Source organism: Haliotis rubra, unplaced genomic scaffold (assembly GCF_003918875.1).
Source record: "Haliotis rubra isolate DU_JTF1 unplaced genomic scaffold, ASM391887v1 Scf1347, whole genome shotgun sequence".
Taxonomy (NCBI): Eukaryota; Metazoa; Mollusca; class Gastropoda; order Lepetellida; family Haliotidae; genus Haliotis; species Haliotis rubra.
In genome coordinates this window covers 74459-91391 of record NW_025765278.1, presented here as the reverse complement: position 1 = coordinate 91391, position 16933 = coordinate 74459, and the positions used below count along the sequence as shown (strand labels likewise).

Genomic DNA, 16933 nt, shown 5'->3' with positions numbered 1-16933 from the left:
TATTATTGGTACACCGCTACATCACAATACACCTTTCAAATGATACGTATCACAATGTTTTTTCTCCGAACCATCATATTTTGTAATAAAACTATATGAAGTTTTGTGAATATCTCTATGGCTTAAGTTAAAATCCACACAAACTAACATTTACACTGAAGTTTCCCATTGTATATTAATTGACAAAACAGCATAATTGACATACAATAGATTTTATTATAAAGAAAATATAATCCCTCAAAATCAAATCTAAATTTGTTAGATTTCTGTTATCACAACAATAACATTTATTTCAGTGCTGAAGGAACAATCGGTGTCACTCACTGCCAAACGCTGATGTTCCAAAAACATCACAATTCGTATCGGCATTCGGGTACCAGAATCACAATATATTTGCCAATACGCCGATTTCACTCATCCATTATTCGTTCACAGCAGTCAATTAGTTGACGAATAATTGACAAGTGAAATCGGCGTAGTCATAAGTATTGGGCATTTTCTGCCCATCTGGTCGGTATAAAGCTTTACAAAGGAGGCCGAACAGTAACGACACCTGCAAACACATGATTCTCAGCAGCTGGTAGTATCAATAGTTATTCACATGCAATGCTCACAGTAATTGGAAAGCACCTGTCATAAATATCAATGGCTGTACATCATATGTTATGACTAATGCATACGTGAACATGTGCTGTTTGAATGATCTTGCAGTCATAACTTTCATGTACTTAATGTTTAGTCACTGTTTGCTGCTAACATTTCCTAGCTTGCACTCTACATAATCTTCACTGTTTATCTAGTAACGGATATGACAACACAATATTAATGTCTAGCTTTAATTACTACTGATAGAAATATGTTCCACCAGTATTTCAACTGATTGCTGTTAATCTAATCAATCAGCAATACATGTAATCATAACAATAATGCCTCTTTAATAGAGCTAAACTCCACGCTACATGGGCATGCTCTATAGTCTGTTTGCAGTGAAAACGTACTGATTAAATTTTTCTTTAAACAAAAAAGTATATCAAATAATGTGAAATTAAGATTGCAATCCTCATAATTTTACCTTGCCAATTGAACATTTGAATCTCAGAATTTTATTCATCTTAGGATAAAAGTTGTTTAACAAACGATCATAGATTCAAATCGCTATTATTGGTTTGTATTACAAGGGGGTAAGCGCAGTAGTTGGAACAGTGAAACAAATGCAGTGCGGTACATGATAAGCATTAACTTAGACCAACCCTTCTTGTTCTCGGTGTTTCATTTAATGTGCATACACCCTTGTAATACAAACCAACAAGAACGATATAACGTTAAATTTGCGGCTATATAACCACCGGTATACGTCCCCAATTCGTCAAACACAGTACAGTTATCCCCATTCTAATTCAACTCGTTTTACTCTGTTTTTTCGTGAAAGAAATTCATTATTTAAACCAGGTCAAAGTTCCTCTAGGTCAAAGGTTAATCATATCACTCCTTCAACTTACACCATCGCCAGAGAAAGTAGTTCCCTTTTCAAACTACACACGTTTATGTGCACACACACTAAATTTGACAATGATGAATAGATCATAGTATTATAGATAAAATGGACGGTATTATGATGAAACCACCCTCTAGTTACAGAAATGAGCGGCCCGCTGATTCCTCAACTATTATCAGTTCTGTTGTCAAATGACGTCATAGCAGGTGACGTCACGCTCAATAATGACGTCATAAACCTTGTTTCATGATCTAACAGTGTTGGGTCAACAGCCCGTTGCGAGTAAGTTGTTTGAACTTAAAATTAAATTTATGATACTGTATTGTCTTTTTTAACACAAATTCCACCCATTTTAGCTGGATAAGGGAGTTAATTGACCAATGGCTTCTGCAAATGACAATGTCCTGCGAAACAGCGTTACCCCAATAGTGTAGGGATACATTCAAAGGTTTTGGTGAATCGGTTTTCAAATTGCGACCCTATATGCTGGTTATACGGTTGGAAATTTATAGCATTGACCAATCAGAACTCGTGTTACATACTAAGCTGAATTAGAATTCTATTTTGGATACTTGGAACTGAAATTATACGACAGACAATTCCTCGACACTAACCTCATCAATCTCACACAAGACAACCTGATCCACACTAGGGTACTTCAACACTTCACGAACAACACCTCCATCACCGCCGCCAATTACAAGCACCTGCAAATAGAATGATATGGTCAGTTCCAACAGGTGTAATGCCTCTTTGCCGTTATTGAAAAACCTGTTTATAGTACTTGTCCAAACACCAGATTTCTGGGGTCCTGGGCCATTAACATTAACTATAACTTAAGACTATCTTAGCTCTAAGAGAGCTTCGAATATCTAGGCCCTGAGGTTTGCAAACCATGCTTGTCGTAAGAGGTGACTTACGGGATCAGATAGTCATGCCACCGACTTGGTTAACACATGTCATCATATGCCAATTGTGTAGATCGATGCTCATGCTGTTGATCACCAGATTGTCTGGCCAGACATGATTATTTAGAGACTGTAGCTAAATAATTAAAATATTGCTGAGTGAATAAACAGAAATTTTATACATAAAAATATATAAAGGTTATGCTTAAAAATTATGGGTGTGTGTGTCACTGATTTTGTATCAATATCCCCCCAGCCTTTCATTATGAATGGTACCCATGAAGGTCCGGGTTAGAATGAACTTTCAGTAACCCATGCTTGTCGTAAGAGGCGACTAATGGGATCGGATGGTCAGGCTTGCTGACTGGGTGGACACATGTCATCACATCCCAATTGCGTAGGTCGATGTTCATGCTGTTGATCACTGGATTGTCTGGTCAAGATCCGATTATTTACAGACCGCCGACATATAGCTGGAATATTGCTGAGTGCGGCATAAAACTCAACTCACTCACTCACTTCATTATAAATGGTCTCTAACTCGGATCTCTTCACAGGTGTTGACTGTACTTTATCTGTAGCCATTAACTGCTACATTTAATTGAGACACAAATTCATCAAGATGTTATGCACACAAATCTTTTCATGTATGAGTCTACCTTCTTGGGGTTGGGATGACTGTTTAAGGGCAGGTGGGAAATCATCTCCTGGTACGTGAATTCATCTCGCTCCGTACATTGAATAACTCCGTCCAACACCAACACGTTGCCGAAGGATTTGCTGCAAGGAAAACAGATGACATGAGAGCAAAATCTTTGTTATGTTGTTGAGTGCATGTCCAGCAGTATTTCCCTCATTGACTGATGACCTGTAGTTGGTTGGAGCAGACAAAATCGAACCTGACAAAGGAGTGAGTGAGTAAAGTTTTACACCGCTTTTTGCAATATTCCAGCAATATCACTGCGCGGGACACCAGAAATGGGCTTCACACATTGAACACATGTGGGGAATCTAACCCTGGTCTTCAGCATGACAAGCGAACGCTTTAACCACTAGGCTACCCCACCGCCCCTTCAGCAAGAGAACAAAATCAACCCAGTTACACAGCCTTGGATTTACAGGATGCAGGTTCCTGCATCCTATATGCACAAAAATTGACAATGGATGCAACGAAATTTATAAGCACATCCACAGGGAAGCAGAAATGTCCAAGTACTTTTTTGTAAAAATTCAAAGGAAGTAACAATAACTTATCACTGAGTTTGCTACTAGCTGGGTTATGGTATCATTTGCAATTTTATTACTGTAACAATTAATGTGATGATCATGATACACAATACAATAACAGTATTAATAATAATATCTAAGTGTCTGGGACCTTCATTTTGTTGTCCAGGACCCCTGAAAATTAAGAGTATGAGTCCCAGGGACCCTCAAATACAGGACTCAAGGTAAATCCCAGCAAAGCCTTACTTAACCATTATTCTGGAATAAGACAGCACCAAAACTAGTACTGTACTGATATGGCGGCACCACCAGCAATGGTTGCTTAGGGACCTTATCTTACCTGAAATTCTGTAATAGGATGACTCAACAAGTACATTTGTACATATCAAATTATACAATGTGTCAGTCCTGCACGTGACCATACTAGTCTAGAAATGATTATTAGGGACCATTCATAATTTATGGCTAGGGATGGTGATGATGATTTTTATGGAGAAGCTTGTACAATGTGAATGACCCCCCCCCCCCTCTAAAATTATGTACAAAATAAGTGACCCCCCTGCATGTCATGTACAAAATCAGTGACCCCCCTTCCCTACCCATAATTTCTAAGCATAATTTTAAACATATTTTATGTACAAAATTGATGACCCCCTAGTATGTGTGTACAAAATTGATGACCCCCTAGCCCGCCAGAACAAAATGGGTGACCCCCCCCTTACATCATCATGTCACTCTCTCACACACACACACACACACACACACACACACACACACACACACATTGTGATAAATAATAATTTTTTACCTATCTAAATAAATTTACTTCCATGCCCTTTACACATGCACAAACGTTTTTATACATGTTTTAGATTACTTGAAATAATTGACCATTGTTTCACAGAGGAAAAACAGATCATAGTTTTTGCTATAAACAAATTTGATAAACTCAAAATCATTCAACTTAGAAAAATGTCCATTAATGTTCCATGAACATATTTAAAACTGAGTTCTCACAATCCAGTGTGATTTTTTTGTGTCTCTATACCACTGATACTTGTATGAGCTGGCGATGGACCACGGCCAAGTCAATTTATCAACTGAATGTATAAAATATATGTAAGATATATAAAATATATTCATTAATTCTATCACTGCGTTTTGTCATCTTTTACGCCGACATGGTTGCTAGACTATTCCATACCCACTTCACCTAATCCTGAGTAATCAACTGAGGCATGACATACCCACATCACCTAATTAATTTTCCGTACCTAACTTTAGGTTAAGTGGGAGGACACCGCTTTGTGTCTTAAAGCTCAAAGTGACAGAACAACCTTTTTTGCATTTTGTTAGCCATTCTTTTCTTAATGGATTTTTCACACAAAATATTCCAATTTTGATTTACTTTCTACTGTCACCAAGGTGAACTGTTTCTCCATCTTCATTTGCATCCATCGTCAAATAATCAAACTGTAGAGTAATAATTGTTATACTTTTAAAACAATATAACAGTACACAGGAAAAATATTGCAATACATATAGTTTGAGAAGCAAACTGTGGTATCTATAGATAATCTCACCCAAGTGTCTTCTGATATCAAACACATCAACACGAGTTGATGAAAGTTACATGAGCTGATTTTTACTTCAATCAACAAGTGTTGATATATTTGGTATCAGAAGACACGAGGGTGACATTTTATTTATCATCCAAAATCATTGTTCATCAGTTATCAATAAAAAAGAATTTATCTGAACAGAAAACTGCCATGAGGCTTTTTGAGCAGTGATCTCAGTGAGGTCATAGCATTGTGACATCATCAGCTTTATCGCATCATAGCATTGTGATGTCATCAACTTTGTGATAACATAGCATTGTCAGCTGTGTTCTTTGTGATGTCAAAGCATTGTGAGGTCATTAACTGATGATGTTAAAGCATTATGACAGTTCAATTGTTGCGATATCTACAATGTAGATATCACCTGATCTCACACAAGCGATATCTACTATGGGATGATAAATACCAGTAATACCATGCAGTACTATCGGAAAATCTATCGCATCGCACACCACAGTATCATTACACCTGCACAAGTAACATATAATCTGTTTCAAACATAAAACTAACATGTAACATATGCTGCATGTCCATAGAATTCAATAACACCACAGCTGGTGGTGAACAGATGTGTTACTATACCTACACCAAGTACATTAGTAGGGACAGCGTTTGGTTAGCTGGGTAGGTTGCCTGACTCCAAAACCAGGAGAGATGGATGTGGCAATGTTTCTTTAAAACAATCAACCATAGCAAAAGGGTCACAGATATTAATAAACTATATGAACTTGTTAAATGCAGTGTTGTGAAGTGAAATTGTTTTAGTAATGTCACTATCAGTCAACCATAACTGACATTCTCCAGATTTCAGGGGCTGTGGGGTAGCTTAGTGGTTATAGTGTCCGCTCGTCATGCCGAATACCTGGTTTCAATTCCCAACATGGGTAAAATATCTGAAGCTTATTTCTAGTATCCCCCGCCATGATATTGCTGGAATATTGCTAAAAGTAGCCTAAAACCTTGCTCACTCACTCCAGATCTCAACCTTCAAGAACACATCTCATGTATCTGGTGACACAAGATGCTGGAGATGGAACTGCCACGGTTCAAGCAGAAGCCAGTCGATAGGAACTGGCACAAACAAATTGAACTGGTAATGTCATTCCATTGGAACACATTACAGGTCAGGGGAGGTGAGGTGAAATTGGGTTTCACGTCATGCTTGAGAATATTTTGCTCATATGACGACGTGCATGCGTGTGCATGTGTATGTGCGGCTGCTTGCACTAGCCCAGACTTAATCTGGTTTTATACTGCTAGCCCCACTGAGATACCATGCCGCAGTGAAGCATGAATACCCCACTCAGACACATTATACTGACTCCGAGCTGACCAGTCCTTGTTGTACCCATTAATGCCGAGCGCCAGGCAGGGACCAACAAGTACAATATTTTAACGTCTTTTGGTTTGACGCGGTCGGGGATCGAACCTGCGACCTTCCGCTCTCCTCACAGGTCAGGAGTCATCAGGAGGATGGTATAGCATGGAAGAGGGTCAGTTACCATGGTTACTTATAGATAATCCAGCGGAAGTTCAAGAGCACATTAGGTACGGTTGTGGCAGCATCATGGTCAACAAGTCAGACAACAGGACGGATCTGATGATCGATCACAGGACTATGACCACCTGACATTATGTGGACCAAATTTTACAACTAAAGGTCATCCAATTTGTCGAGAGAATAGGTAACCCCTTGAGTTCCAAGACAACAACACACATCCTCAGTGAGGAAGAATAACAATACAGTGGAATCTGTCTATTACAGACTGACCTGGGACCGACTTATTTGTCCGGGTTATCAAGCAGTCCGGATTAGGAAACTTTTGTCCGTTACGCAAATTGCCTAATGTCCTTCAACATTTTCAAGACTTATGTTCTTTTAAAAAAGCTGATGGTAATGTCGTTTCGCTGATTTATTCAACGGTTTGTTATTTTAGTTAGCTTCATCCAGATTACAAAGCATTGTTCTCATAGCAAGTTGATTGTCGAGACTGTTATTTTAGTCCGTAATCCATAATTGAGAGAGTCTGGTCTATAAAGGAAGCATTAATGATAAATTAAGAATAATTTTGCCATGACTTTTTTTTTATGGAGAAAACTGGTTTACTAATAGTCTGGATTTGACAGATTCTACTGTACTTGGATGAACAACTTCATCTATATATAGTTCCTATGGTAACCCTTATTTACTGCTCCAACTTCTGAATGCTTCTCAAAGTCAAAGACGTTATCCTCAGAGAGATCGTTTTGAAGGGGACAGTTTAAGACAGCAAACATGACGACAATGCTGGTGATTTCAATGACTGAACACATGTGTCAGAATAAATTAGAGAGTACTCTTGAGTATTGTTTCTAGTGAGTGAGTGAGTGAGTATGGTTTTACGCCGCTTTTAGCAACATTCAAGCAATCTCACGGTGGGGGACACCGGAAATGGGCTCACACATTGTACCCATTGTTTCTAGTGACTACCTGTGAAGATTAGGGTTGGAATTGGTCTTAAACAACCCATGCTTGTTGTAAAAGGTGACTAATGGGATCGTTGGTGAGGCTTGGCGACTTGGTTGATGGGTGCCATTTTATTGCAATTACGTAGAACAATGCTTATGCCGTTGGTCACTGTATTGTTTGGTCCAGACTCAATTATTTACAGACCGCCACCATATAGCTAGCATTTTGCTGAATGCACCATTAGAAAAACAAAAACAAGCAAAACCTTGTATCTATCATTTCTTAGAATGTTAAACTTTATGTTTAATTTTTTATATATTTACTAACCCTAAAACTAAAAAAGTCAGGGATCTCCATTTTTATCTTCCACTGATGAATGCAGGTTTGTTCATGACACAATACTCCACATAAAATATGTAACTTGCAAGATTGAATTGAGAGCACAGCTGGTGCAAATACATTAGAGCTCAAATTTCAATGAATAATAACTCGAGAGTATTTGCAGACATATTTTGTATGTCACTAGTAAAACACAATTACTGAAATGTTTTTGTTCATATTGTCAGTTGACATGAAAACAAACATCAGTCAGACAGTGAAACACAGCATTAGGTCAGTGTTCAAAGTACGAATGAAGCCAACCTAAAAAATGGCAGAAGCAATGAACACAACCGGTGTAAATAATGCCAAAAAAGATACACACTTTCACTCACCTATGGATACACAATACCATTTAAAAAGTAGTCAAATGTAACATGTTATATTTGGGATTAAACTTTCTCAGTAAAGTACAAATTCTAGTACTTTTGTTGGGTTGAGTCTCAGTCTACATTTTGAGCAGATATGAAATTAAATCCAAGTTTATTGCAGTTTCAAACCATAAGTGGAAATTATCTAGTAGCCCACGGACAAGTAAGATACCATTATTTGATTGCCCCAAATGAAAACTGACTTGTCCCGGGCGTCGGGCAATGGGATTATTGAACCCCTGTAGGATTGTTCATGACGTCAAGTCACCATGACAAAGTGATATTTAAGGGCATCGTATGACAAATATGAACCCCAATTTTTTTGCCCTCCTAGACCACCTCTAATAAAACTTATTGTGTAAAATTTGGCCACTTTCTATAAACCAGCATTGTAATTCAATCTTTGGGTTGTTTTCAGCACTTTCTTTGAAAATTGATCAATACCTTGGTATGTCAGATCGTCACATAAACTAGATCAAACATTCATCCTGACACACAGCACATCCACACACACTAAAGTCAACACCACACTGATTACAGACTACATGAACTTGTATTGTGATAATGCAGACTCGTATCTCAGATATACAAGGTCAAGGTCTCAAGGTCAACATGTTCCAGAACCATAAAAATCATCACGCATTTGTCCTGACCTGCACAGAGACTGATAGACAGCCCAAGGTCTCCCTTAAAGTGCAACCGTATGCGAAAATAGACCTTTGTGTCTTGCACTATCTAGTATCTGTTTATTTGGTTGTTTCATAGGCAAACAGTATTGTGTAGATCGATGCTCATGATGTTGATCACTGGTCTATTTTATGTTTTAAATCGGGTAAAAACATCAGTTCAGCGGATTGTTAATGCAATAAATATAATTGGTTTGGTCTGAATTACAGTGGTGACCTAGACATTACCCTTAGATAAAAGTTAAAGACTACATTTAAAGTATGATCAACACCTGTGAAGATCCAGGTTAGAATCGGTCTTCAGCAATCATGTGTGTCATAAGATGGGACTTAGTTGACACTTGTCATTGTACCCAAATTACCTAGATCGATGCTCACGACGTCAATCACTGGAGTGTCTGGTCCAGACTCGATTATTTACAGACTGCCGCCATAAAGCAGGTATATTGCCAAACATTATTATTATTATTATATTGCCAAGTGATGCATTTAACACCAAACAAACAAGCTATGCAGAGTGGAAAAACAATTAAGAATATATATATGGTCCATTTCATCTGGATATCAAACAAAACTACGACCATAACTGACACAAAGCCACAGTTTACGGTGATATCATTCCGACAGCTGTCATGTTAGTCTGGCATCAATAACGGCAGTATGATCCATGGCGCGCTGTAAAGCAAGTTTTGTTTATAATCAACATCATATTTCTGAGTCCCTGTTAAAGCCAGACCAGTTACCCACGATGTGCCAGTGATTTACGGGACGCAAATTCCTGCGTCCTATATACATAAAAACTGACCATGGACGCATTGAAATATATTAGCACATCCATAGGGACGCAGAAAAAGTCCAAATACTTTTTGTGAAAATTTCCAATGAAGTTATCACTGAGTTTGCTACTAGCTGGGTTATGGTATCATTAGCATTTTTTATCACTGTAACAATGTGATGGTAATGATACTCAATAAAATAACAGTAACTGAATTACAACAATATTACAACATAGTATTAATAACAATATTTAAGTGTCTGGGGCCCCCATTTTGTAGTCCAGGACCCCTGAAAATTAAGAGTATGAATCCAGGGACCCTTAAATACAGGACTCAAGGTAAATCCCTGTGGTGCTTAGCATTCCAAATAAGACCATAAACACAAGCAATGTTATTAATGAGATCATGAAGCTATTGTTATGCATGTTAAGGTTCTGATTACCCGACTGACCCTTGAATTCTGGTGCCGATCCTATCTTTTAAAGTGGTATGAATAAAATAAGCTTTCAGATACCATTGTTTTTTCCCCGGCACCAACGGACATCTACCCTAAATTTTAAAGAAGTGCAATCAGAACCACATTTTTTTTTTTATTTGGCCTAACTCTATTAGTAAGGTTCATATAAGTGGTATGGATACATTTTTCCAAATTTCACACTGACATAGACACTCATTCACACTCAAATTTTGCATTAACTCATGAAAAGGTAACATATGGCGATAGTAATATTTACTTTTAAGTAATCAAGAATTATTCTTATGAATAGACAACGATATTCAGAAAGAGGTCAACTGTTACATGTGCCAATTTATGTTTGTCAGAGGGGTACACAAAACTATGATCTAGACTACTAGCTGTCCAACTTCCATCTTATGGCAGCTGAGTGGGTTAGATTGCTGACTTTGTGTGTGTTCAATTAGGTGCCTGACTCTGGGAATGCGGGTTCAAATCCCGGAACGGGTGCAACCCAACAAAAGTAAAGCAATTTGTACTTTACTGACAAAGTGTATTTGTACTTCACTGGGAAAGTGTAAGCCCAAATATGCCACCTGTTACATAAGATTGATTATCTCTGCTAAAATAAGGTTGCTGAGCTCCAGAAATAGACATATTTACAGGACTTAGTTGAAGGTAAAACATCCATTTGGCTCGTGGTGATAAGACAAGAAATATTTCTTTCAATGACATACCTGTTATGGAGACAATTTATAAAGTGATTAAAATTGAGGGTTGTAACAGCTTTATGGGTATCTAAATTCACTTTAAATGAATGAAATACTGAAAAATATTCAGGAAGTATATCGTAACACCCTACTATTTTCTTATTTACCCTGTTGGTAGTTCGGGTGACAAAAGCAATTCAAATATTTTCTCGTTGTCAATTTGAGGTTGGCTGTCTTAAAAAAGTAAAAATAGTTTAATAAGGAAGGAAATCTCTCGACACAGCTGTTGCAATAAGCAATACAAACCTGATAAAACAAACAGGAAGTGCTGGTCTTTTGTATGTACTGTCAGTACAATCACTTTTGTTCCAAATATGTACGGTAAATTTTGTACCATATATGAGCCCTGTGAAGGTCCTGGTTAGAATTGGTCTTCAACCCATGCTCATCTTAAGAGACAACATACAGGTGGTCAAACTCAAGTACTTGTTTGACACATGCCATCATATCCTAGTTGCAGAGATTGATGCTCATGACGCTGACCACTGGATTGTCTGCTCCAGACTCGATTATTTACAGACAAGCAAAATGTTTTGAATTCGTACTATGTATGTCATTGGAAATAGCAAGGACACAGACAAAACTACTGCCTGAGGAGCCTTGTGCTCTACCTGTGCCAGTTGTAAAAATTTAGATTCCTGAATGAAAACACATGTCTATCAGAGTAGGGTTCTGAAGTTACATCCCTTCACTCATAAAATACACTTCAGGACTGTTCATCATTTGAACAGTAAAAGTTGGTTAATGTTTATATCGTTGGTTTCAGTATTTCAATTTCCATGCAACACATAAAGGTTCATTGCAATTCTACACTTCATTTCATTTTATGTAGTATCTTAAACATTGATGCAAATGTATTCACAGTGAGTATTTGTTCAAAAAATATGTTTGTGAAATATGCTATCAGCTTTTCATAAAGGCATGAAGAAAGAAAAGCAAATTCAAAACATTCTGTCTTTTCATTTTAACAAAACCTACAATCTGTGGATCCTTTAAAAATGAAAAATAAGTATGGCCTAAGTATGAAGCCATAGGTATCATATTCACAATTTATTCGAAAATGTGTTAACAAGTTATTTCAAATGTCAATATCTCACGGAAATGGATTTGCTTTGTGAAAACAGGTTATTACTCAATATTTGCAAATACATGACAGCTTTTGACTGTAAAATGGTGTAAATTATACACAAAATCGTGCAGAAAGACCCATTAGTTTGCTCTATTGTGGGGCATGTATAAGTGACATGCACTTTGGTTCAGAAGTGGGGGCGTTTGTCAGAGCGGGGTGTTCAGTGCAGTATTTACACCAATCATAAGCTAAGAGCCACACTGTGTCTCATCTGATTTTCAGTCCCTGAACCACATTATTTTCCCTACTGCCATCCCTTCCTGCAATGCCAAAGCCATTAATGAAGCAAGTCTAGATATCCTCAGGTTCTGAATTTCCCATCTCACTCTGGCTCCTTTTCAATTTAAATGGGAATATTTGTTACTGTCAAAATTATATATATTCAGAGACCAAGCGCAAGTCTGCACTGCATCCTACAACATGACAAGTCTTGGTATGTAGGCTGCTTCAGCATTGCTGAAAAATATCAGGGCTTGATTTAAGACATGTTAACCTACTTGCCCCTGGTGCAACCTAAGACAAAAACCTAAATGGACACCAGCCAAATTCCAGTTGCACTGCTTTTATTGCAATATGTAGTGAAAGAAATATGATATTGAATTATTCAAAGTTTAGAAGAAAAATGTGCTGACATAATTATGCTTATAATATTAGATTTATTGTTAATTTATTTCTCAAAACTTGACTTGCACCTGGTGCAAGTTTGACAAATAATTAGGTTGCACTTTATAATATTGGAGTTGTACCAGTGCAAGTAACAAAGCACTAAATCGAGCCTGAATATGTATTGTAGATATAAAGTAAAAATGAATGGAAACTCAATTTATAGACTGTCAGTAAATTACAATTTTATCACTTAACTTGACTATGTTGACAATGCACGGTACAATTTCATCTTTTTTCACCAACTACATTAACTGCAAACAAGTGAATAAATCAAGTTGCACGATCAACATATTGAATGACAATGTCACAAACAGTCCCATTGGTGAAAAGACTATTCTTTATCAGCAACGTGAGAGGTTTATTCATAACCAGCTCCCACTCCCAGAACAGCTCACTTTACTCAATGTCTGAAAGGATGTTTTGACAGGATGCTGCTTTTTAACTGACAATTTCATTCATGCATTTAATTTCTTTTCTGCATAGCAAAATCAACATGTTTACCGCTACAAGTGATGTATTACACAGTGAGACCTGGCCTTACATCAATTCTACATGAAAATTGAAATGCCACAAGATTGTGTACAGTGTGTGGCTAATAAGCATGAAGAAAGAGACTTTTTTAAGGGTCCTTAATTGTAACAGAACATCTGATACACAAGACAGATTACGCTGGAAATGTATACCAAACTGTTTCAACGCAGGTGGAAAATGATACCTGCCAAGGTGGCCCCCTGCCAATAAGAGTATTAATTTACCTTCACTGGTGATGACTGGCTATATTAAATAAAGCCCGCAGTATTGCGAGATGTTTAGCAGTTACTAGTATATACCTTGACTAAGCATATTTCAGATCTTTCAAAGGTTTCTGTACGTGAAGTTTTTGCACATTTTTTCGACAATGTTTAGTTTTACCTGGTGTTTATCTGTCAATCCGATGTTAGTGATGACAGTTTGGCATTGCCTGGTTTGGATGACAAGGGTTGTTTATAAGCATATGCTATGCTATCTAACGAGGGTTAACTGTTAACGACAAACTTTATGGATGAACAACTTCTTTATTCGAGTGATGTGACGTTTCGATACAGATTCTTGTATCGTTGTCAAGCCAAGGAGGGTTAATTGGGTTTCTGGGACACATGATCCCTCAATGGGGAGCAGCGTTCGAAATTAACGTCGGTCCTTAGACCCGAAGCCGACTGAAAACCACTCGGACCTACAGTTTTTTGTTTTCTGCAGGTCCTTATTGTCGACAGCTTTTTCATTCACAATAACTTAGAGTATAATTTCCATATTAAAATATAGGGCCGACACATTCTGACCAGGGCCTCCTTTCACAAAGCACTAAGGTGATCGGAAGTCACTAAGGTAACCTTAGTGTAATGTTAAAGAATGGGAGTTAACCTTAGTAAAGGTTGCTTTGTGAAAGGAGACCCTGGACCCATAAGTTTTATGGTTCTGGGTCCTTAGGGCCTGCAGCTTTTCAGGGTTCAGGGCAAACACTGATGGGGAGTAGAGCTGTGTATCGTGGCCGAGACTATACATCCTGATACCAGTTTAATGAGTCGAGACGATATATGATGAAAGTATTGGCCAGGAACCTGCGAGACGATTATCATCACGATACAATGGTGGCGATCCTAATACTTTACAATTTCTAATAACGGAACAGATATGGTAGATAAAATAGTTGAACTTTATGTTATACAGCAGAACTTGTGTTATATTCACACACACTTAAAAAGCTGTTCATCTGATAAAGTTTCAGCATTCAATGCTTAAGAAAGTACAGACAAACATATCCAGTATACCTTGATCTAATATATATGAATTTGAAAGTGAAGTTTCCCTTGGGAAGTTGTGTTTCTACACCAATGCTTTCACAAACAACTCAATGTAATATATATCGTAATTCAGAATCACGGAAAAAACTCCTAAGTCTGCTTTCTAGATTTTATCTTCTCTTTGTTCTCTTTCTTAACAAAGCTAGACATCGTTCATAGTTGTTAATAAATGGGTGTTATTTGTCAAACAACTAACACATATTTGCATATTTCAATTACTTGAACACAAGTATTCTACAAGTCACAGAGTTTGCAAAATGTTCACTCTTTCACTTCTACACCAACTCCTTTGTTCATGTAAGAAAGATAACAGACACAAACAAATTCCTTTAAAGTTCAATTTGTTTTTAAAATTCAGAAGAATTTCAAAGAGTGTCCTTTCCTATTCCTTACGCAATACTCCTTACAACTTTAAGTAGTATTTAAGTTATATCAGGATATATCGTCTTTTGTGGCGATACATCGATGTATCATGGACCCTCGCGATATATATATCCTGATATATTGCCTAAATGTGTTTTGTATCGATGCACTCGTATCGCGTAGTTGACGATATGAAAAATGAACCGTTATACCACTAATGGGGAGGGAGTGGTTTTGTTTAATGTTACATTCAATAGAAAGTACCTCACATATCGTGGTGTTTGAGCTTCATGTTTGAGAAGGAAACACTATGTAAAAATGTCTGAGTGACTCTCCGTTCCAACTCTCCGACCACTATATTTTTACGATATGACATTCTTGAGGATATTCCATTAATTGTACACTTTCGCCAAACATTCTATTTGGGAAATTATTTCAAAGATAATCAGAACTCTTTGTAGCCTTTATCATCCAAAACTGTGTTTTCACACAGGAGATATCGCTTGTGTGAAATCAAACGATATCTCCTATCTCCTAGGAGATATCGTTTTGACAGATTTTGTACAATGCCCTGACATTGATATGACATCATGAACCTGATGATGTCACAATGCTATGACATCGCTGCACTGCAAGTCTCATAGCAGAACCGTGTTCAGAGATGTACATACTTTATTGAAAACTAAAGAAGTGTGATTTTTGATGATAATAGAATATCACCCTCAGGTCTTCTGATATCAAATATATCAACACTTGTTGATAAAAGACAAAATATCCTCGGCAAGCGTCCTATATTTGTAACTTTATCAACTCGTGGTGATATATTTCATATCAATAGATTCTCTATATATCTACTACCAAGTGAGTAAGTGAGTGAGTTTAGTGGTAAGCTGCTTTTAGCAATATTCCAGCAATAACACGACAGGCTTCACACTTTGTACCCATGTGGGGAAATCAAACCTGGGTCTTCAGTGCTGCAAGCTAACACTTTAACTACTAGCCTACCCCATCACCCCGTTCTAACAAGTACCGGTAAGTGGCTGATGATTCACATGAAATGTATTTGTGGCATATGTGTCAATCACCGATGTCATGGTCCGATTCACAGTAAACAGATCAGAACAATTTTATAGGGTACTATATCAATAAACAGTATGGTTCCTAACCATGCATACACAGATAACAGAGCCTTGAACATGCATACAATTTTGTTTGATGTTAAGGCCAGACCAATTTTATTTCTTGTTTTATGGATTTTTGTCCTCAGAAAACCTTAAGGCAGGAGGGAACATAAAAATCACCAGTCGAAGTAAGTCCTTTTAAATACTAAAAGTATTTTACTTTTGGCAATTTATGAAGTGTATATGGGGCAAAAAACAATCTAAAAAGATTTCCGTGTAAGTTTACATTTTTAACCAATAAAATGTTAGAATTTTATTTTGTGAGCGAGAAAAATTAATTTTTATTTTTTTTCTTATTCCAGAAAAAATACGACCAGCAGATCCGTAAAACAAGAGATAAAAATTGCCTGGCCGAAACTAATTACTTTTACATGAAAGAAGGGAACAGGATATAACACATACTATACTATACAAACATAATGTTGGGAGTTTTGAAAAAAAAAACAACCTTCCCTATATTCCAGAGATATTCCCGCTTTATGACACTGTTCTATGAACAACCAAATAAGGACCAGATAATCCAGTGACTGGGTTTTCCTTTAAGTCACACCCAGCACTATTCCAACAATATTCCAGCAGTCTGTATACAATCAAATAAGAACCAGATAATCTAGTGA

At 37.2% G+C, this 16933-nt stretch overlaps 1 protein-coding gene across 2 annotated transcripts in view; it reads right to left on the bottom strand.

Moving 5' to 3' along the window:
* The window catches only part of LOC124267902 (spermidine synthase-like), a 49970-nt gene that overhangs the window by 15684 nt on the left and 17353 nt on the right, over positions 1-16933 (bottom strand). For both annotated transcript variants that reach the window (XM_046702889.1, XM_046702890.1), the window contains 2 exons: positions 3063-3183; positions 2110-2202 (listed from right to left, as the gene is read on the bottom strand). In XM_046702889.1, the coding sequence (XP_046558845.1) occupies positions 2110-2202; positions 3063-3183 (214 nt within the window). The remainder of the gene's footprint in view (positions 1-2109; positions 2203-3062; positions 3184-16933) is intronic.